Source organism: Ciona intestinalis, unplaced genomic scaffold (genome assembly GCF_000224145.3).
Source record: "Ciona intestinalis unplaced genomic scaffold, KH HT001066.1, whole genome shotgun sequence".
NCBI lineage: Eukaryota > Metazoa > Chordata > Ascidiacea > Phlebobranchia > Cionidae > Ciona > Ciona intestinalis.
In genome coordinates, this window is record NW_004191387.1 from 37,122 (window position 1) to 59,047 (window position 21,926).

Below are 21,926 nucleotides of genomic sequence, written 5' to 3' on the forward strand. Positions count from 1 at the left end.
ACACGCTTGTTGATTATACAGAAAGAAATAATGTTTTGGATAAAATTAGTGACTGTTACAAGTTACATACTAACCTTATTAACACTGCCTTCCGATCCTTGCAGTATGATCGCATTGGGAGGAATTGCTGAGCAATTACGAAACCAAGTCCCATTCATGCTCTTCGCTGCTGTTGGTCCAAGTGGCGAATTCAGGGAACCGGGAACTAAGGATCGTAAACCTTAATTAAGCTTTGAATATGAATGAATGTAATTTATTTATCCTTACATGGCGGGGCAACGGCAGTCGTTATAACACGGGTGTTCTGTTTTATACACCTCATGCCCGCTTACAAGTTACCAAGTATGTAACTTATTTATCCTTGCATGGCGGGGCAACGACAATCGTTATAACACGGTTGTTCTGTTTCTGCACCTCGTGTCCGCTTACGAGTTACCACGTATGTAACTTGTGGGTGATTGTTCTCTGTATGGTCGACAATTTAGACAACCCATTTTATGCAGCGAGGCATGCCATGTAGGGCCCTGGATTTATGGCAGAGTTGGCCCATTACCCCAACGATCACTATATCAAAGAAACTCATTTATTTACCTTCGCAGCTAAAAATTTGTCGTTGACCGACAGAACCCCTTGTTTTGGAAGAAGTTTCGATTTTAAAACTATCCTCGCAAGTTTCTTTGGGGCTCTCGGCTATAACGATGTGCAGCTCACTGTAGTAACATTTATTGGTGTCAGCGCCCTGTAAGTAATTAAGCATTATTTTTCTGGCGTAAATAATACAGCGCATCGATGACCTGTAAAATACATGAATGAAATTTTTCGTCTCTGTCACGAACTCAATATAACGAGGAACGGGAAAGTTTACAAAAAGCAAAAAGAGGCGTAGTAAAGATAAAACAACAGTTGTTAAAACACAAAACAGTAAAGAATTACCGTTTTAGATAGAAATTGTAACCGAAGTAATTGAACATTTTGTATCAAGTGCAACTGATGAGATGTTATATTAGGTGTTGGCGGTACAGTAAGTTGGGGTAAGATAAAAATATACTTAAATTATTCAACGGAAGCTTGGCGACTCTGAAAGTGCGTTGTTAATTGTTAAAACACAATTAGGTAATATGGAATATTATATTATGACGACATCCATCTTACTTTAACGCAATAAGTCTATATCATAGTTCTATTACTATACATACTTTTCCTTGTAGAATAAAATTGACAGGTGAACTGGCTTGCGTGTCTGGGTTTTCATAGTTGTAATATAATGCGTCGTCGAAGTCGCCCGTTTGGTTTAGAAGAACCACGTGACTATCCATGTCCCATATGATGCACTGAATATATAAAGTAAACGTTACTTGTATTTATGCTCCCGATGTTTCAACTTGTATAAAGAAAAAACTTTCTAATCAGGTTGGTCGTATTCATCATGTTGAAACGACACATAGAAAGAAAGCGAAAAATGCTGATTCGTTGAGTAAGAAGAATCGAGACACAACTACGCAAAAGGTGTATGAAACAAAACACCCGTGTTATAACGAGGGTAAATAAGTTACTTACATCTATAACAATGCGACAATACAAGTCACAAAACTTACCGTGAATACGGAATCATCTTCGAGTTCAATCTCAAAGTTCTCGCAATTAATCGAGTAAGGCCAACCCCTATAAACGACCCACGTCTCATTGCTTTTATTGCTGTCAATCAATGTACAGTTTGTTGGGGAATTGAAGTCAACTGTGAAAGATAATATGAGGTAAGATGGGATACCGTTAGTATATTGTACTGTGGGGCAAGATGGGATACCGTTAGTATATTGTACTGTGGGGTAAGATGGGATACCGTTAGTATATTGTACTGTGGGGTAAGATGGGATACCGCTAGTATATTGTACTGCACCAAGAGAAGGGAATTAGCAGCAAAATAACAGTCGTTAAAAGTTAAAACACGCTACCGGTAAAAGCTACTTGAACAAAATAAGAAGAATAGTTTCATTGTGTTTTACCTCGGTTTATAACGCTGACTCCAGCAACAACATGCAGCCAAACGGTTATCAAGGTAATACAAAGATATTTATGCATCCTAACTTCCATTGCAGATCTGTTTAAATACAAAAGGATTATATAGTAGGGTGGGGGAAGATGGGACACCTTTTCATTATATTTTCTCGTCCTATTTAGTAGTAAACAAAAAACATTCTAAGAATTCTAAAACCATATTCTCACGACTCCCATAGACCGTTGTTAATTGTTTAAAACACGACCAGGATATTTGGATAACATGTGCTAAAGGTGTCCCATCTTTCCCCACCTTACTATATCACTTACAAACATTGTAATATTATATAGCCTGCAGAGAAAATACACAACGTTTTTATACCAGATGAGCCGTCGAAAAGTTGCTTACATCATAATAACTTTCACTTGTCTCTTCGATTACGGTAGCGAATATAAAAAATATTTAAAAATAAAATGACAGAAAATAGCGATAAAACAACATTTTACAAACCCTATGCCATATATACAAGCGCATTGGGCTCCGAAGTGATTATGAAGCAAGCGAAACAAATCCTCGTTTTTATAGCGAACCTCTTGGGTCAAAGCCAAGGGCGTTTTATTTTACCCCTCTTTTTGTGTTAACCCGGGCGTTAAGCGTCTCTCTATCTCATATTCTCACGACTCCCATAGGATATACAGGGGTGTATAGGTATTAACGCTTGGGTTAACACGAGGGTGAAAAGAAACCACGGGGTTTCCTAGTGACGTAAAATTTTGCAAAAATCCCCCAAGATTCAGGAACACCCTTTTGTGTGGGGAAGATATTTTGTTACATTCTAAAAGCGGAAAGAGCTTTTTGTAAAACGGGAATATTTTAACTTTTTTATATTTACCCTTTGCGTTGTAAAAAAAGGAAAGTATTTTTGGATATTATGCGCTAAATGTGTCCTGTCTTCCTCACCCTACAATATAAGGTATGCACGACATAGCCCTTGTTATGATATCCAGGATACGATCTTTCTAAATTAAATTGAAAGTTCATGTCCAGGATCGATTCAAAGCTTCGATTTTTGTCTTTTTATCATGCGAGGGTTTTGCATTGATTTAAAATGCTCGTTGTAGTTTATATTGGGTTTCCAGTTTTCAAAACACTTTGAAAATCAAGTAGACAGTGATACGGTGTGTATACCGTTGTTAATATCGGCCGGCTCGCTTGTATAGTAGGGTGGGGTGAGACGAGACACATTTTTACTCCGTTTTCTCGTCCCATTTGATAGCAAAATAAAAAAAACATTATAAGAGTTATAAATCCGTATTCTCGCGACTTCTATAGACCGCATTTATCTGTTTAAAACACGATCTGGATATTTGGATATTATTTGCTAAAGGTGTTCCATCTTCCCAACTCTACTATGTGTTTTAATTTACAACGATGTCACTGTATGAGGTTTAAAAAAAAACCTGTCAGCTTTATATTACGAAGTGCCAGCTTTATATTACGAAAAATCCCCTCGAAAAAATAGCACCTACAAAATTACATACGAGGTAACTTGTAAGCAGGTACGAGTTGTTTAAAACAGAACACCTTTGTTATAACGACTGTCGTTGCCCCGTTGTACAAGGAAAAATAAGCTACATACGTTCAAGCATTTTCAATGCTGCAAGCTTAATAAGTATCTCAAGTAGTATTTACCAAAACACACAATTTTCACTGTGATCATAATAGAAAATGTTATCAAAACCTGTTGGTTTACAACCGCAATGGTTCTATTTAAAACTGCTCAAAGACAATAATACAATTTCTTGATGAGAAATTTCGCGGGACAGAATAAACATGTGAGTTCATGGTCGTTGTAGTCGCGTATTAATAATTTAGTGAACGGTTTAACTCCAAGCAACGTGAGAACGATTTCTCTCGGCGTTTTTTCTGTTGGAAAAGAAATAACTTTAACAAACTAATTTGTGACGAGCGTCTGAGTGTTTTTGACTTGATAAACCTTAACACAAAGCAAAACGTCCGCTGTTACTTATTTTCTTAATGACTATAGTACTGTGGGGTAATATGGGACATCTTTGGAAGTTGTGAGGATACGGTTTTTGAATTATTTAAATGTTTATTGTTTTATACCAAATGTAATAAGAAGATGGAATGAAAAGGTTTCCCATATTCCCCACCTTAATAAATTACTCGAGGCGAAAACGGGGCTTTTTGAGGCAATTTAGGAACCACCTTAAAAGCTGGTCTAGCCGGAATACCAGCATATAGACTTTCAACAATACATAATACGATTCCTGATCTTGCTAAAAGGCCGTTCTTTTCATCTTTTGTGTCAGTACTAAATAGGAAACCCCCCGCGGCTAATATAGGAACATGTTAAACCTTAAACTCGACGTTACATTTTAGTGTTTTACACAGAAAAGTTCATTTTTTTCCAAATTTTGAAGCGTTATCTGATTTCTAATAATAAATTCCTATCTATTTCCGTAGAACTATACAAGCCAGCGACATTTCTTACATAAATGTTATCACAATACACATAAAGGCCAAACCCGATCCGAAGTCGATTTCTACAATTTATATCTGCTTGCTCGACTGCTATATGACGTCACACCTACTTCCGAAAACCAGTTACAAACTGACCACGAATGGCACGCACTAACTATTCAAATAGACACTCATGAATAGAATTGTAACCTTATTCTGCAAAACTATGGAAACCGATATTTAAATCTTACGAGTAATATGCACTTATATAGGAATATAGTACTGTAGGGAAATAATAAATACCGTTAGCACATAATGTCCTTTATTTCCTGCTGTGTTTTAAACAATTAATAACGTTCATTTAAAGTCGTGAGGATACGGATTTATAATTCTGTAAATATTGTTCAGTTACTATCCAATTGGACGAGAAAACAAACAGAAACCGTAAACCCTTTCACCCTACCCTACAATATCTGCGTTTATATGAAAATAGACCATACGTGCCGCTATAAAGTCCAAGAATAAAACTTAACTATCCAGAAGCCAAGCATACGGAGCTGGCATATGGTTAGTTAGAATTAACATTGGCCGTGAACGAACAACTGTTTCACATATGCCGACCAAAAGACAGTAAATTTCATTAAAACCAAAATCTGTTCATTTTCAAACCAATGGGGGTTCTGTATCCCATGCAGCGTCACGGCGCATATGTCAACGGGATTATTTAACCACAATAATGCATATTGTACTGTGGGGTAAGATGGATAGTAAAAATATACCAGATTAAAAATAACTAAAAAAACGAAGAGAAAGAAGTTTCTGCAAAACGAGTCGTTAAACATGCGGGAGGGGGGGGGGAATATTTGCGGGGCAAGATGGAAACTATTAGCACATAATATCCCATATTTGGGCAACGTTATCCCATACTTCCATATCCGGTGTTTTTGACAATTTACAACGCTCTTTTAAAGTCGCGAGGATACGGTTATAATTTTATTTTTTGTTTACTACCAAATGGGACGATGAAAGAGATTTAAAAATGTCCCATCTTACCCCAACCCACTATATGTAAAATTAATACTCGACAAACTTATTGAGTATTCAAACCTATGTAATATAATAACAACTACAAATCGTGACTTCAATGCATTATAAACTGTAACTTGCTGTACCTCGAAAGCAATTTAAACCTAATTAGATCGTCCACCAGTATTAAACTGACAGGGTATTGTTCAAGTTCTGAATCAATTTGTTTCCCGGAAACTCTGTTTCCTGTCAGCTGATTCTATGACTTGCTTTCTGTATTTTGCATCAGACTGAATAATATAGGGACAGGTACTGTCTAACTGTAGCCAAAGTTCGCTTAATTACGTACAGCGCGTTCGCTACACTAATGCTAACTGCTCCCATAGGGCTTAAGTGTTATTGCAGCAACGACGAAGAGCAACGATCGGTCAAGCTCTCAGGGGAATACGAAATTGCTAAACTCGTTTCACGTGACGAAAGAAAATAAAACTGACACTCGCGCATAAATTGATCAAAAGAAATCCGACCCATACGTATTCTCGTTAATAAAACGACCGTTACACGACACTTATAAACATTAAAACTGCGTGCTATCGTAATTTAGGCTAACACGGTTACGTCACATAACGATACGTGTTATTACTTAACAACAAAACAGGTAAAAGCTGCAACAGGCGGTCACAGGCCGAAAGTTTCTACGTAACAAGCAAAGCTAATTGCAGCAATCTTATACAGGAACATCAATTGCAGCCGATTCGCAAGATTGACTTTAATAAGCCTTCATCCTTAAACGACAAGTTTGTATATATAGCATCACACTGCAATTTTTACGGTTATTGACATATTTATATTCTTTCTAACTTACTGCGCTTAGTACCAGAATAATACATTGGAAAATACGTATGGTAGGGTGGGGGAAAATGGGACACCTTTAGCACATAATATCTTAATGTTCTGATCGTGTTTTAAACAATTACTAACGGTCTATGGAAGACGTAAGGATACAGTTTTATATTTCTTTAAATGTTTTTTGTTTACTACCAAATAGGACGAGAAAATAGAGTTAAAATGCGTCCCAACTCCCCCCATACTACTATATATTAACTACTAAATCACGTTATAAATATATTTATTTTGAACTCTAGACTTTATTTACTGTACGTTGACTTTACCACATTATGTATATTACGGTACAACTCACTTAAATATAAACAGAAAACCGTATTCGCTAATTTAAGTTGTATAAACGTAACATCAACGTCACATCTTCCCGGAATTGCTGTCAGTAATGAGAAGGGGATTTAAACTGAACTTTGCTTCTATTTAAATGACCACGCACTATAAAGACAAAGAACACTAAGCACGTAAAACCAATGTCTCTTGTCACGATTCTATTTGAACAAAAGACTGACGATGCCATTTAGACGAAATATATTCTTATTATACAATTTGTTTGACTTAATTTTAGTCTGTTACGTTTCGTAGCACCAGATCCTTTATTGTATTCCTTTACACAAGGTTACGCATTCTTCACGTCTAAACAGACAAGTGCACGGCTACGGAATAGTTTCAATCGAATACCACTAACATTTAGCTCCATAACTTCTAATATAGCTATGTAGTATGAGAGAAAACGGTCGAATTTACAAAGTATAGACATCTAACTTTATACCTGCTATAAATACTTGTTAACATTAAACTTCGTTTGTAATAAATACTGGCTTGAAATTCCTAAGACAACAGACGCGCGAGATGCAAAACAAATAAAAGTGGGCAAATAAACTCACAATGACGTCATAGGAATGTCACGTGCTATGCGATTCTAAAGTCGAGTGGTTTACAGCGGATTCACTTCAATAAATACATAAACATTCATACACTTGTATAGTCTAACACATTTATACTAATATGATCTTTTCTTCGCTCAATGTTGAGGAAATATTCATTTTGTCGCGAAACAGTAAAGTCTGGCTAATGAAACATAAGTCTCAACATTTTGCTAAAAACATTAATTACGTGAAACGCCTGATTACTGCTCAAATTTGTGTCAACCAATATCCTTTCGAACTTTCTATTCGATATATGGATACGGGTCAGGTCCCACCGTAAGCCACGACATGTTAGCTCGGATTTAGACCTAGGTTGTCCATTACCCCAACATTGTATATGCACATTCTATTCTATATGGGTGAGGTTCCTACAGTGAGGATCTGGGATTCAGACCAGAGTTAGCTATTCCCCCTTTCACTTCTGCAAACTAATACGTAGGCATTACTGGGCAGGAAAACGAAGGTAATCTCACGGTTGAAAGTGCAGGGAAGTCAAGAACAATAGGACCTGGTATAGGGCGGAGGAAGTAATTCAAATACCAACGATTGGTTTTGTTACTGTGGGTTTACAATCAGACCAAGATAATAACGAATAAGGGAATAAAACTGAAACTTCGATCTTAAAATAAAATAAATTTTCGTGACATGCATTAAAAGGATTCAAAATTGCTATAAACTTTAATTATTAAACACAAGTAGAGCAATTCAAACGTTAACATTACAGTTATATACAGACTAACAAATAAAACCTGGGCTTTTGAAATTTATTATTAAACACATAGTAAAGCAATACAAACGATATACATTACAGTTATACACTAACAGCCAAGCCTCCGCCATTGAAACTTTTCAAGTATACAGTATCTAGCCTATAGCTGGTAAGCGGTTCGTTCGGTTTTGAAATAGCAGTTTAACAACATGAAGTTACGAGCCGCATCACGAAGTTCGTTCTCAGCGCACGATGCGTGATTCTGCGCGTTAATAAATGCCATTCTACTATAATATAATGAAGTTACTTTAGTATATAGTAGGATGGGGGGGGATGGGACAGCTTTTCACCCTATTCTCTTGTTTTGTGTGATAGTAAACAAAGAACATTTAAAGCATTTTAAAAATGTAACCTCACGACTCCCATAGACCGTTGTTAATTGTTTAAAACACGATCAGGATATTTGGATATTATGTGCTAAAGGTATCCCATCTTACCCCACAGTATTATTCTAAGATTCTACTGTTTTACTAAATATTCAAAAATAACGATAAAGTCATGTCGGTTGGCAAACGAAAGGTCAAAATACACTACGTTTTTATACAAGATGAGCCGCCAAAACTTTATCTATAGTAGGATAGGGGAAATGGGACACCTTTAGCACATAATATCTAAATATCCTGATCGTGTTTTAAACAATTAACAACAGTCCATGGGAGTCATGGGCATATAGTTTTATAATTTCTTGAATGTTCTTTGTTTACTACTAAACGGGGCGAGAAAATAGAAGTAAAAGGTGTCCCATCTTCCCCCACCCTACTATACATCATGTCTGTTAGCAGAAGTAACATTACTATCTTTCTGCTTTAACCTGGTCGCTGAAACTTTGCACCAAATTTAATTCGCGGAGTACTTTATGTAAGTTTCAAGGCAGAAACGAAGTAGAAAACCAATGCCAATAAAATGAATCGTTGATTCCGTTCTAAGGCGCGTGAATTTTTCATGAGTCTACGGTCACAAAGTAGTTTGGAACGAAATTAGAAGGATATGACTCTATGAGACGATGAGTAACCAAGTGTTGTGTTTAACCGGAAGCTACATCGGCCAAGTAAACTACACACACGAGCGGATAATAAAAATAGCTTTACGACCTCATACAACATATAGTAGAGTGGGGACACTTTTAGAACATATTATCAAAATATCCTGATCGTATTTTAAACAATTAACAACGGTCTATGGGAGTCGTGAGAATACAGTTTTATAATTCTTTGAATATTCTTTATTTACTACCAAATAAGACGAGAAAATATAATGAGCAGGTGTCCCATCTTCCCCACCCTACTATAGTACATGGAAGAACACTAAAGTAACTTGACCCCTCCTAACTGCTGGCAAAACTTGTTATAAGATACTCAACTGCAGACTACTCGTGCTAAAACCCGCTGTGTACATTCCAACTTCTCTCTCTTACTTACTCAAGGTTCAAGTCTAACTGTATGTTACCAATATTACACGTGTAAATAAGGCTGTACTAACCATCAACTAGATAAGTTTCGCCTGTGTAAACGATTAGAACTTGTTAGGCCACTAACAACAGGCACCGTCTGCTCGTACTACGACTCTCGTATTCTCACACTACACGCAAGAGTTAACTTGCTATGAAACATCGAAACGAGCACTCGTGTGTGACGTCACAATGTACGCTCGAAGGCGATGACGCGCGACCATGCGTGATTTTCGACGCACGCTTCTGAAAAACGTGACGGCCAGACAACTGAAATAACTCGATAAGAAAAAGTGCCGGTTACGCCTCTTAACCCCAGGACCAATTCGCGGTCAACAAAACAGTTTTAAAGAGGATTTTGAAATTCTTAGAAAACTAATTTCGCAGAAAAATTATATATGATCAAACTATGAACTCGTGTTTTTCAGAAAAGCCCGCTTAGGTGAAAAACATACCTACTTAGTACAACTGTTTCAAGGCGTAAACTTACTCTTATACAGTTGCTGGCAGGCAAATTATATTTTTATTTTGGCTCGCTAGAATTTAGCAAAGCCCCTTTAGCACGTAATATACAAATGTTCTGACCGTATTTTAAACAATAAACAACGGTCTATGGGAGTCGTGAGGACGCGGCTTTATAATTCTTCGAAAGCTGTTGCCCGGCAGATTTTATTTGCATTTTGGTTCTTCTGGGTATAATTTAGCGAAGCACCTTTAGCACAAAACACCCACTTGTCGTGTTTTAAACAAAGGTCTTTAGAAGTCGTGAGGATGCGGGTTTAGGATTGTTCGAATGTTGTTTATTTACTACCAAATGGGACGGGAAAATGGAATAAAACAATGTCCCATCCTATCCCACAATATGCAGTACGACACAGTGGTTCGAACGACGCCCATTCAATAACTCAGATAAGCGATTGAAAACTACAAGACTTCGTGTTCTAACTCCAAACCTGCAATAACAGACCACAAAATTAGCTGCTTATTTGTGTTTGGTTGAACCGTTTCCCAAGCCTTTGCCCAGGGGACAAAAGTGAATCATTGGTTTATGGTAATACCAGGCAGTGGTGACAGCGAAGCGTTACATAAACACGAAATCTTAATTAGATTTTGGCGGCGTGTTGGAATGACGTCTAATTTCCAAACAGGAAAACGAAAACGAAAATGAAAATGAAATTTACAATAAAAACGCAAAAAAATTAAATGGAAAACAAACTAAAAAATTAAATAGTTGAATTTTTTATGTGATAACTATATGGCACCATAATTGTGTGTTTTCTGCTTGTGCTTAGCGGCCAGTCTTCGTTTGTTTATTCAATTAGTTTTTTAATATTTTCTCTCTGTTGCCACCTAGCGAAAAGCCTCATTCTCTATTCTCGACGTTTCCGGTCACGACAAAAACAGATACTAAAACTCAGTGTTTCAAAAGCACTTGAATAGCACACGATATCAAAAGCTCACGGTAAATAGACATAAATAAAATATTAAATAAAATTTGCTCCGTCTCTTCGGGCGAGATAACGAATAACCAAAGGGTTTTAAAAAAGCAAAATACGGATAGTAACGGTAAAACAACAGTCTTTAAAATACGCCTATTAATAAAACAGAAAGGTATTTTTTATATAAAATAGTGACCGTTACACCCTACAGACAATACACCAAATGTACCAACCGGGTATATAACGTAGTTTCGACTACGCAGACGCGTCCGCACTGCTGGTGTAGTGGTATCATGCAAGATTCCCATTCTTGCGACCCGGGTTCGATTCCCGGGCAGTGCACCTAAATTTTTTCAGTTTTTTTTATATAAATGTTTTTACTGAAACATATAATGTTTAAAATCAGTTAAATTGAGGCATGTATCGTTTTTTTTACATTTTTCAAGACGTTACTACTAAAAAAACGGTTTGCACATTTATACAAAAAGAAAAGCCTTATTTAGACCGGCCATTGGCGCTACAGAGCCAGTTCAAATAGTAACTTGGTATTTAAAATTCCATTATACGTTCACGTATTTATGTGACATGCATGATGTAATTAGAAAACGTGTAAGTGACTCTGTCTTGGACCGGAATCGTAACTTATGATTAATCTTCATGTGATTTAGAGACGAACTAATTAGTTATGGCTACGTGAATTACATAACGGTTTGGTATGTCTGGAAAATTAACGATTAAATAAATGTAACCTATTTATCTTCGCATGGCGGGGCAATGACAGTCGTTATAACATAGATGTTCTATTTCATACACCTCGTGCCCGCTAACAAGTTACCACGTATGTAACTTTATGGACGATTGTCTTTATGTATATCTGAGAATTTGGACAATCTATTACTGACGAAGTGACCACTGGATTATAACAACTGTCGTTACCCCGCAATGCGAAGATAAGTTTTTCATTCTATCTTTATGGTATGCATGGTTCTAAGTATAGTTGGTGCAAACCAAACAAAATGTCAGCGGTTACGCAACTCATTTGTTTAAAGCTGAAAAACGTCATTTACAAACTGACCAGTGCAATGTTATGTGAATTGCAAACAAAAGCGTAGAGGTTTTGTCGTTTGTACAAAACATAGTTAACACATTTTAATCTCCTCAAATACAATAGCGAAGACCAAATTTATTAAAGCGGCGAAGAGAAGGGAATTAGCAGTAAAACCACAATTCCCTAACCGTGTTTTGGACAATTAAAAAAGATCATTTAGAGTCGTGAGGATACGGTTATTTATTTATGTAAATATTCCCTGTTTACTACCAAACCGGACAAAAAAAGAAAACGAAAATGTCTTATCTTCCCCCACCCTATATGTGCCATCTTACCCCACCCTACACGTCCCATTTTACCCCACCCTACAATTCCCACACATACGTTGTAACACAGGCCAACCACACAACGTTACCAAGATGTTGTGAATTTACGTCGAAAGGAGATACGCGTCATGGTAAGTGACGTAATCAATCTATTTCTCTTTTTCAATTGTTGTTATGTGAGGAAGTGACGTAAACAGTCGCTCTGATGCTCCGTACAGAATGATATGCTTTTGTTATCATCAGTTTGAACAGAGATATTATATTTATATGAACGTATTTCAGATTTAAAAGTTATTTTTTTCTTGTTATAATTTTATATTAGTATATTGTGTATTACCAACGTTATGTGTAGAGTTTTGGCAACAAAGAATATACAGTAGGGTGGGGGAGAAGGGACAACTTTAGCACATAATATCTAAATATCCTGATCGTGTTTTAAACAATTAACAACGGTCTATGGGAGTCGTGAGGATATAGTTTTATAATTCTTTGAATGTACTTTGTATTGCCAAATGGGACGAGAAAAAAGAATAAAAATGTGTTTTATCTTTCCCCACCCTATTATATATAGTTATGTTATACACATTATATTTAAATAATGTATTTGTATTTTATTCATATTGAATATAATGACAAAGGTCATATTCAACTTACAAAGCGAAGAGATGGGAATAAATGGTAGGGCGGCAGTCGTCAGTTAGAATCGTTGCAGCATTTAGAAATTACAAAATTAAAAACCAAAAAGTCAGACATTTGAAAAGCCACAAAAATATTTTCTGAAATGTAAAGTATAAAATATTTTAGTGTTTCAAACTATTGTAGCCAAAAAAATAGCGAATAATAAACATAATACAGTATTGTACAAGTAACACTTTTAACTGGACCGTTTCCTTTCAACTTCAACCGATTGTCGTTACAGTTAAGTTATAGAGTTTCCGTTGTTGTATAGCAACATGGTTTGCAATGACGTATATGGGTTGATAGCTTGGTTCATTCTATTTATGGTGTGTTTTACGTGGACGGTGGAAAGCCAAACTCAAAGTAAGAATTACATGAAGCTAAATTCGATTTTGTATTGTATTTACTACTGTTGTTATTTAACATAACTTAAAAAAATAAAATAGTAAATACCGTTTAAACACTTATGAAGTCATGTTGTTTTATAAGCGTGTATATATGCTATTTTACGTTTATGTTAATCCAGAATTATAACACGCCCTTGTCTGAGGAAATAGGAAGCTTTCATTAACTTTTTGTCGTCCGATTTGGTAGCAAACAAATTATGTTTACACAATTATTTACCCGTATCCCTACGATTCTAAAATAGCCTGGGATATTATAAGCTAACAGTATCCTTAAACCTACAGAACTATGATTTTGCCATAAGATTGTATATATAATGTAGATTGTTTACTACCAAATAGGGCGATAAAGTGGAATGACGACATGTCCCATATTCCCCCAACCTATGATATACCGTCCCATCTTACCCCAACCAACTATATACAGTCCCATGTTACCCCAACCAACTATATACAGTCCCATGTTACCCCAACCAACTAAATACCGTCCCATCTTACCCCAACCAACGATATACAGTCCCATCTTACCCCAACTTACAATATATTTCTACAGACGCAGTGACCGACCCCTGTACAGCGGCCACCACATGCGCGGATTGCATTAAAATAAACCCCATGTGCACTTGGTGTGCAGATAATAAAACGACACCCGGTACACGGAGAGTAAGATGCAAACTATTAATGTAAGTATATACATGATGATGTTGTGATTATTAATCCCTGGGTTGCAATATAAAACTTAATCAAAAGGTAAAGGTTCACATTTTATTGTATGCCCGCAAAAAGTTAAGTCACATACGGATTGCTATATACTTCAATATATTTAAATTTGTTTTAAATTATTATAATATAAGTTCAATGCTTCTCAACCCCTGGGTCACCATTTGATTTAGTTGGGTCGTCTACTACAGTGGTTCACAAACACCTGAATGTGATTGTAAAAGTTAAATCATTTTATTGCATGCTTACAAAAGTTGTGTGGAATGTAGTTTCGGGAAACCAGGTCGCCAAAGTTTTGCTGTTAATTTATGTTTAATTTTTTGATGACCTTAAAAATATTAAGAATCCGTGGTTTATTATGTACAACTGAAAAGTTAAGACACAACAATAACCATTGGTTTCATTTATATAGGTGTAGTGTATACAAACAACAATGTAAACGTTGTTTACAGTTCCCATACATCATTTCCTAATCATTTGTAAGGACGTTATACCACAGGTGTATAACGCAGTTGTATTGTTTACCAAACATACTGAATCCTGTATCACTATTTGTGTACAATATAATAGTGACGTCTACCATACACAGATTCAATGCCGTAATTTTGAAAGAGTATTTCAACTTGTAGTTTTGAAACTTTATTTGCGCTATCCATTTTTTTCTTATTGGTGTATAGACTGTATACCGATAATATGAATGAACGTAACTTATTTATCCTCGCATGGCGGGGCAATGACAGTCGTTATAACATGGGTGTTCTGTTCCATACACCTCGTGTCCTCTTACAAGTTACCACGTATGTTACTTATTTATCCTCGCATGGCGGGGCAATGACAGTCGTTATAACACGGGTGTTCTGTTTCATACACCTCGTGCCCGCTTACAAGTTACCACGTATGTAACTTATTTATCCTCGCATGGCGGGGCAATGACAGTCGTTATAACACGGGTGTTCTGTTTCATACACCTCGTGCCCGCTTACAAGTTACCACGTATGTAACTTATTTATCCTCGCATGGCGGGGCAACAACTGTCGTTATAACACGGGTGTTCTGTTTCATACACCCCGTGCCCGCTTACAAGTTACCACGTATGTAACTTATTTATCCTCGCATGGCGGGGCAACGACTGTCGTTATAACACGGGTGTTCTGTTTCATACACCTCGTGCCAACTTACAAGTTACCACGTATGTAACTTATTTATCCTCGCATGGCGGGGCAACGACTGTCGTTATAACACGGGTGTTCTGTTTCATACACCTCGTGCCAGCTTACAAGTTACCACGTATGTAACTTATTTATCCTCGCATGGCGGGGCAATGACAGTCGTTACAACACGGGTGTTCTGTTTCATACACCCCGTGCCCGCTTACAAGTTACCACGTATGTAACTTATTTATCCTCGCATGGCGGGGCAATGACTGTCGTTACAACACGGGTGTTCTGTTTCATACACCTCGTGCCCGCTTACAAGTTACTTGCATATTGCATGTTAAAAAGAAATAGAACACACGTCAGCCATTTTCCCAGGCACACGAGGTAAAATAAATTACATTCAACATTTTATCTTGTATAACTGAATACGGAACAACTATTTATTTTACAGCAACAACCAGCGTGACTGTTTAACCGGTTTCATCGAAAACCCCAAGAGTATCAGTGCACCAACTAAAAACCTTCCGTTTTCGAACGTAACATCTGAAGTGTTTGAAAACCCGGCTACAGCCAATATGACGATATTACAACTTAAGCCACAAGCAATAAACGTGAAGTTACGCCCCGGTAATATTAGTGTGTAATATATTTGTATATATGATTGATTGTTTGTATATATGTTTGTATGTATGTTCAGTTGGGGCAATATGGGACATGTTTTCATACCAAAATTTAGAAAGATAGTAGAATCATAATATAGAACGATGTAAAAAGATGGGACAACTTTAGCGCGTACTATCGGAATATCCTGATCGTGTTTTAAATATTTAACAACGGTCTATGGAAGTCGTGGGAATACGGTTTTATATTTCGTTGAATGTTCTTTGTTTACTACTAAATGAGACAATAGAGCAAATTGAAAAGCTGTCCCATCTTACCTCACCTTATACCAAGATATATATGAATGGTTATTTTTACATATGTTTGTGTATATAGTAGGTTGTCAGCCATACAGGAAAACACCCACAAAGTTACAAACGTGGTCATCAACGTTTATTATACACATGTATTATCCCACACACAGGCCAAATGGAGACAGTAAACATAACGTTTCGCAAAGTTGTCGATTATCCGTTAGATCTTTATTACGTCATGGACCTCTCCAACTCTATGAGTGATGATCTGGCAACGTTAAAGGTTGGCGATTACGTATTATAACTGCACGTGTTGTAATAATACATGTATAGTACAGTGGGGGAATATGGGACACTTTAAAAAAGTCTTGTCTGACAAAGTGTACCATTTTATCCCACCCTACTATATTATAACCATATGTGTGTTATAGCTATGCCTGGTTATTACCAAATATTTGCGTGTGTGTTACATGCTTGTGAAAAAAATGGTCACATCGAACGCTAAAGTCTATGATAACTATAACCACGCGCTTATGTAGATATTTCTATATACGTATATAACAAGCATACACATTATGTATGTGTGTATAAGCCCTAAGCATGTATATGTGTGCTTGTAAAGAGAAATGTTCATGTAATATAACTATTCACGCTTTTGTTTGTTAAATGAAGCTCTTAGCATGTTGTGTATAGATGTTACCGAGAAACATTAACACCAAATGCCCAAACTACGTTTGTGTTTAACATGCGTACGTGTGATAACCATATATGTTGTTGTACAAGCATCAAGCATACGATGTATGTGTTTAGACACGTTGACTAATATAGTTTTATCATATCTTTTGGTAGTAAACAAAGAATATTTACAAAATTGTATATTCGTATCCTCTAAAAGATATTTTGATTGTTTAAAACACGATTAAGAAATATGGCATATTATGTGTCAACGGTATCCCAACTTACCCCACCGCAATAACATACATTATATGCTAACAGTTTTCCATCTTACCCCACAGTACAACATGCTAACGGTATCCCATCTTACCCCACAGTATTATATCACAGGGTCTTGGAGACAGTTTAGCTGCCGATATACGAAACGTAACAAAAAATGTTCGACTTGGGTTCGGAACATTTGTCGATAAAGTGGTGATGCCGTTCGCTAGTACTATACCCGACCAGTGAGTTAATTTATGTGTTTGGTGTGTGCGTATAGTAGGGTGGGGTAGAATAGCGCACGTTTCATTCTCTTTTATCGTCCCAATTGTTTTTAACTTTACGAGTTACCACGTATGTAACTTTGTCGGTGATTGTTTTCCAATATGACTGACAATTTGAGTCGCGGGGATACGGTTATATAATTCTATAAATATTCTTTGTTTACAACCAAGTGGAGCGATAAAACCCCAACTTACTATATACCGACACACCATGTCCCATTTAACCTCACCCTACAACATAAAACAATAATTAAACATCCCATTTTCCCCACGCAGATTACGCGACCCTTGTTTAAAAATAGCCAACGAGACTTGCGCCCCAGTGTTCGGGTTTCGACACCAACTCGGTATCACTGCGGATGGAGCGTTGTTCAGAGAAGCGGTCAACAGCACCCTTATATCGGGGAATATTGACTCCCCGGAAGGCGGGTTTGACGCCCTCATGCAGATAACCGTGTGCCAGGTAATTACGTAAGCGTGTGTGACGTAATGTATGTTGTCCAGCTTATGGTCAGGCGCCGCCTTTAGTCAAGATTCGAAGCTGGACACCGCTATTATATTAGACATATGTATCATTGCGTATATTAATAACATTTTTTGTTCTAACATGGCAAAGCTATGACAGTCGTTATACCACGTATGTTCTGTCTCATACACCTCGTGCCCATTTACGAGTTACCATGTGTATAAATTTATGCGGAATGTTTTTCGTTTTTTGTGCATAATGTTATTGTTACTATTATAGCTTAAAACTTATCAAATGTAGATACATAATGAATCGTAGCCCACCCGTGTTAACGATCATCACGTTGTTTCAGAACATTATTCAATGGCGTGACGAAGCATTGCGTGTGATCTTATACACATCAGATGCTTCGCCACACATTGCATTGGACGGCAAGTTAGCTGCGATCTTAGAAGCAAACGACATGCGGTGTCATTTGGAAGCGGTATGTAGTTAGAAATCGAATCTCTCTATTTAACCTCGCGTGGCCGGAAAACCACAGTCGTTATAACACGGGTGTTCTGTCTCATACACCTCATGCCAACTTATGAGTTACCATGTACGTAACTTGTGATATTATTTTGGGATATTTTCATGCATGGCTGGCATAATATCTTACTAAAATAGATGCCATTAGCACAAAATATCCCATATTTCACAATCGTTTGTTAAACAATAACAGCGCGCTTTTAGAGTCGTGAGGATACGGTTATATAATTTTGTAAACATTATTTGTTTACTACCAAATGGGACGCGAAAACAGAAGAAAACATGTCCCATTTACCCCACCATATAACTATACTTCAGGGAGTGCATCCCGAATTGCCCCAGGATGCCATCGTTTACTCGAAGAGCAAAAACATGGACTACCCGTCTATTGGACAACTTAAACACGTGTTCGATCAATACAAAGTGCAACCTATCTTCGCTGTCACTGAAAGTGTGTTCGATTTATATACGGTGAGGTTTACACCCTTTTTTTTGATTAATTTATCTTCACGTGATGGAAAAACAGAGTTATAACTTGAGTGTTATGTTTTATACACCCCGTGCTGAGCTACCACGTATGTAACTTATCTATCCTAACGTGACGGGGTAACAACAGTCGTTATAACACAGGTGTTCCGTTATTGTTCATGTAGTGTTGATAATTTGAAAAGAGTTATTGTTTTTATATACCTGATAATTTTGACAACCCATTGGCGACCACTGGGTTGGAGCAATTGCCATTAAGTGTCTTTCCCAAAGACACATACGCCCACAATGGTAGCAGCAACGAGCCTTGAACTACGCCGCACCATGGCTCCTTCATATATAGTAGGGTGGGGGAAGATGGGACACCTTTTCATTCTATTTTCTCGTACATTTAGGTAGTAAACAAAGAACATTCAAAGAATTATAAAACCTTGTCCTCGCGACTTTCATAGACCGTTGTTAATTGTTTAAAACATGATCAGGATATTTATATATTTTGTGCTAAAGGTGTCCCATCTTCCCCACCCCACTATACCTTATGTAACAACAAATATATACGTGTTTTGTCGCTATTCCCTGTCTTTTCGTTAAATCTTTGCTACCGTAATCGAGGAGACAAATATAAGTTATTATTACACACCACAGGGGTTACCGCAAATCATAGATAATTCGTTCGTTGGGAAACTACGTAGCGATTCAAAGAACGTCGTCCAAGTTATTTCGGATTCCTACAACGTAAGTTTATCATGGAATGAATGAAATTTATGAATGAAAGTATATCTTCGGTCACGATAACGGGAGAGTTTACAAAAGCGAAAAGACGGGTATAAAGGACGCAATCCGTACAATATATAGACAATGGAATACTTCGTTTAAAATACCAACGCAGGCCGTTTAACTGATACATTTACCTTATGAATTATGAATTAAATGTACATACATACGAATTATGAATTATTTGCAAACGGTATCTATAGCACTGTGGGGTAAGATGGATGCTGTTGGCACATAATGTCCCATATTTCCTTACGATGTTATGGTTTTCCTAAAGCGACTAAAACCCCACAAGGCATAAGTTTTATTTATCTCTTCGAATACGATAGCGAAGAGCTAAATTTGTTTTTGTTTTTCTACAGCGATTGAAAAGTCTGGTCCAACTGACGAGACCAACCAAGCCAAGTAACATTGATATGACGTATCGTGTGTTGTGTCCAGGCGCAACATGGGTGGACAATAGCTTGCAATGCGATAATATTGAAATCGGAGACGAGGTATTTGATGTACCGTATATAAATGCATGTAACTTATTTATACTCGCGTGGCGGGCAACGACAGTTGTTATAACACGGGTGTTTTATACACCTTATCTCTGCTTAGGAGTTATCATGTATGTAACTTTGTGGTTGATTATAATTTGGGGATTTTTTATGTGTGGCTGATAATTCAGACAACCCATTAGTGATCACTAAGTTACACATTTTAAGCATTAATATTGGATTTTAATTTACACCGGCGCCGTGGTATAGTGGTTAGCGCACCTGCCTGTAGCCTAGAGGTAATGGGTTTAAGGCTGGTCGCTGCTACCATTGTGGGCGTATGTGTCCTTGGGCAAGACACTTAACGGCGAATGCTCCAACCCAGTGGTCACTAATGGGTTGTCCAAATTATCAGCCATACATAAAAAAAATCCAAAAAAATAATCACCCACAAAGTAATATATATGCTAACTCGTAAGCTGGCACAAGGTGTTAAACCCGTGTGATAACGACTGTCGTTTTCCGGCCACGCGAGGATAGAGTAAGCTACATTCATTCATTCATACGTATATTTTGTGCTTAAAGGACGAACTTTTCAAAGTATTCACTTATTTACAAATCTCCACAAATCTAAGTCCCTAACCTTTTATATTCAACAGATAACATTCCAGTTCCAACTAACAGCACAGACCTGCCCAACCAACACTGCACAAAAAGATTCGATTGCGATTACTTCAAGCTCACTTAAGGATGAAGTAGCAATTTCCATTGGTAATTATTAAATAAAAATTGTTAAGATAAAAAGCATTCAATAAAATCGGAAAATTAACAAATCTTTTAAGAAATATTGTAGAGATAAAAGTTGACTAACCGTTTTCAATCAATAAGTTGAGTAAAATAGTAACATGGTCCATATTTTCATTCTCTTTATCGTCTCATTTGGTCGTAAACAAAGAACATTTAGTAGTAGGATGGGTCCATAAGACTTTAATGATGGTCCTCCAGTATTTTCATTAACAGATATTTTGTTTCTTGCAGCTGTAATTAAAAATACAAATAGAAGTTTCGTTAAAATGAACATAGAAATAAAATTGTTTTCTTAAAGATCGTCATTTGCTGCTAATTCTATTTTCTCTCCTGTTTCAATTAAACTGATCTTCTTTACTGAATTCAAAGAGATAAAGAATATTTATATTTCTTGCAGAATATATCTGCGATTGCGAATGTTCCAATGCACCCTTGCTCAATCATTCACAATGCTCTGATTCTGGTTCACTACAGGTAACAATGTGATAGTTATGTTGTTTGTTATAACACGGGTGTTCTGTTTCATACACCTAATGCCAGCTTACCAGTTATTACAAAAGTAACTCTATGGGTGATTATTAAAACACTGTGATAATCATGTTGTGTTCCAATTATTACTAATTGTTCAAGCCTAATGTAATTAAAAATGTAATAATTTTGAATGTAACTTAACGAATGAATGTAACTTATTTATTCTCGCGTGGCCGATATACCACAGTCGTTATAACACGGGTGTTCTGTTTCATACACCTCGTGCCAGCTTACAAGAAAATTTAGACAACATCATTAAAAATTCACACTTACACTCATTAGTAGCAGCTCCAAGCTTTGAACCTGGTATCCCTCTGGTTACGAATCCAGTACTCTAACTACTTTGCCATCTCATATATTACCTATTTTTACTCTGAAAATCCAATATTTATAAA

General features: G+C 36.8%; 2 protein-coding genes, 1 long non-coding RNA gene and 1 other non-coding gene across 4 annotated transcripts in view; 2 read left to right on the top strand and 2 right to left on the bottom strand.

Annotated features, from left to right (window-relative positions):
• Positions 1 to 2,127, bottom strand: part of LOC100184423 — a 4,031-nt gene extending 1,904 nt beyond the window's left edge. The window contains exons 1-5 of the mRNA XM_018816929.2: positions 2,004 to 2,127; positions 1,596 to 1,735; positions 1,197 to 1,331; positions 592 to 739; positions 75 to 205 (exon numbers count right to left, since the gene is read on the bottom strand). Of these exons, the coding sequence (XP_018672474.1) occupies positions 75 to 205; positions 592 to 739; positions 1,197 to 1,331; positions 1,596 to 1,735; positions 2,004 to 2,091 (642 nt within the window). The 5' untranslated portion in view covers positions 2,092 to 2,127. The remainder of the gene's footprint in view (positions 1 to 74; positions 206 to 591; positions 740 to 1,196; positions 1,332 to 1,595; positions 1,736 to 2,003) is intronic.
• A 9,134-nt stretch (positions 2,128 to 11,261) lies between these two features.
• trnag-ccc lies at positions 11,262 to 11,332 on the top strand. The gene has a single exon. It is a non-coding gene; the product is annotated as a tRNA-Gly (tRNA).
• Positions 11,333 to 13,250: 1,918 nt separating this feature from the next.
• LOC100182056 (integrin beta-1-B) overlaps positions 13,251 to 21,926 on the top strand; it is a 13,469-nt gene continuing 4,793 nt past the window's right edge. The window contains exons 1-12 of the mRNA XM_002126997.3: positions 13,251 to 13,405; positions 14,000 to 14,129; positions 15,775 to 15,950; positions 16,408 to 16,520; positions 17,303 to 17,418; positions 17,734 to 17,920; positions 18,276 to 18,407; positions 18,770 to 18,922; positions 19,583 to 19,672; positions 20,074 to 20,208; positions 20,853 to 20,964; positions 21,398 to 21,474. Of these exons, the coding sequence (XP_002127033.1) occupies positions 13,318 to 13,405; positions 14,000 to 14,129; positions 15,775 to 15,950; positions 16,408 to 16,520; positions 17,303 to 17,418; positions 17,734 to 17,920; positions 18,276 to 18,407; positions 18,770 to 18,922; positions 19,583 to 19,672; positions 20,074 to 20,208; positions 20,853 to 20,964; positions 21,398 to 21,474 (1,509 nt within the window). The 5' untranslated portion in view covers positions 13,251 to 13,317. The remainder of the gene's footprint in view (positions 13,406 to 13,999; positions 14,130 to 15,774; positions 15,951 to 16,407; positions 16,521 to 17,302; positions 17,419 to 17,733; positions 17,921 to 18,275; positions 18,408 to 18,769; positions 18,923 to 19,582; positions 19,673 to 20,073; positions 20,209 to 20,852; positions 20,965 to 21,397; positions 21,475 to 21,926) is intronic.
• The window catches only part of LOC113475584, a 977-nt gene continuing 172 nt past the window's right edge, over positions 21,122 to 21,926 (bottom strand). Inside the window, exons 2-3 of the long non-coding RNA XR_003397334.1 lie at positions 21,805 to 21,904; positions 21,122 to 21,231 (exon numbers count right to left, since the gene is read on the bottom strand). This is a non-coding gene — a long non-coding RNA (uncharacterized LOC113475584). The remainder of the gene's footprint in view (positions 21,232 to 21,804; positions 21,905 to 21,926) is intronic.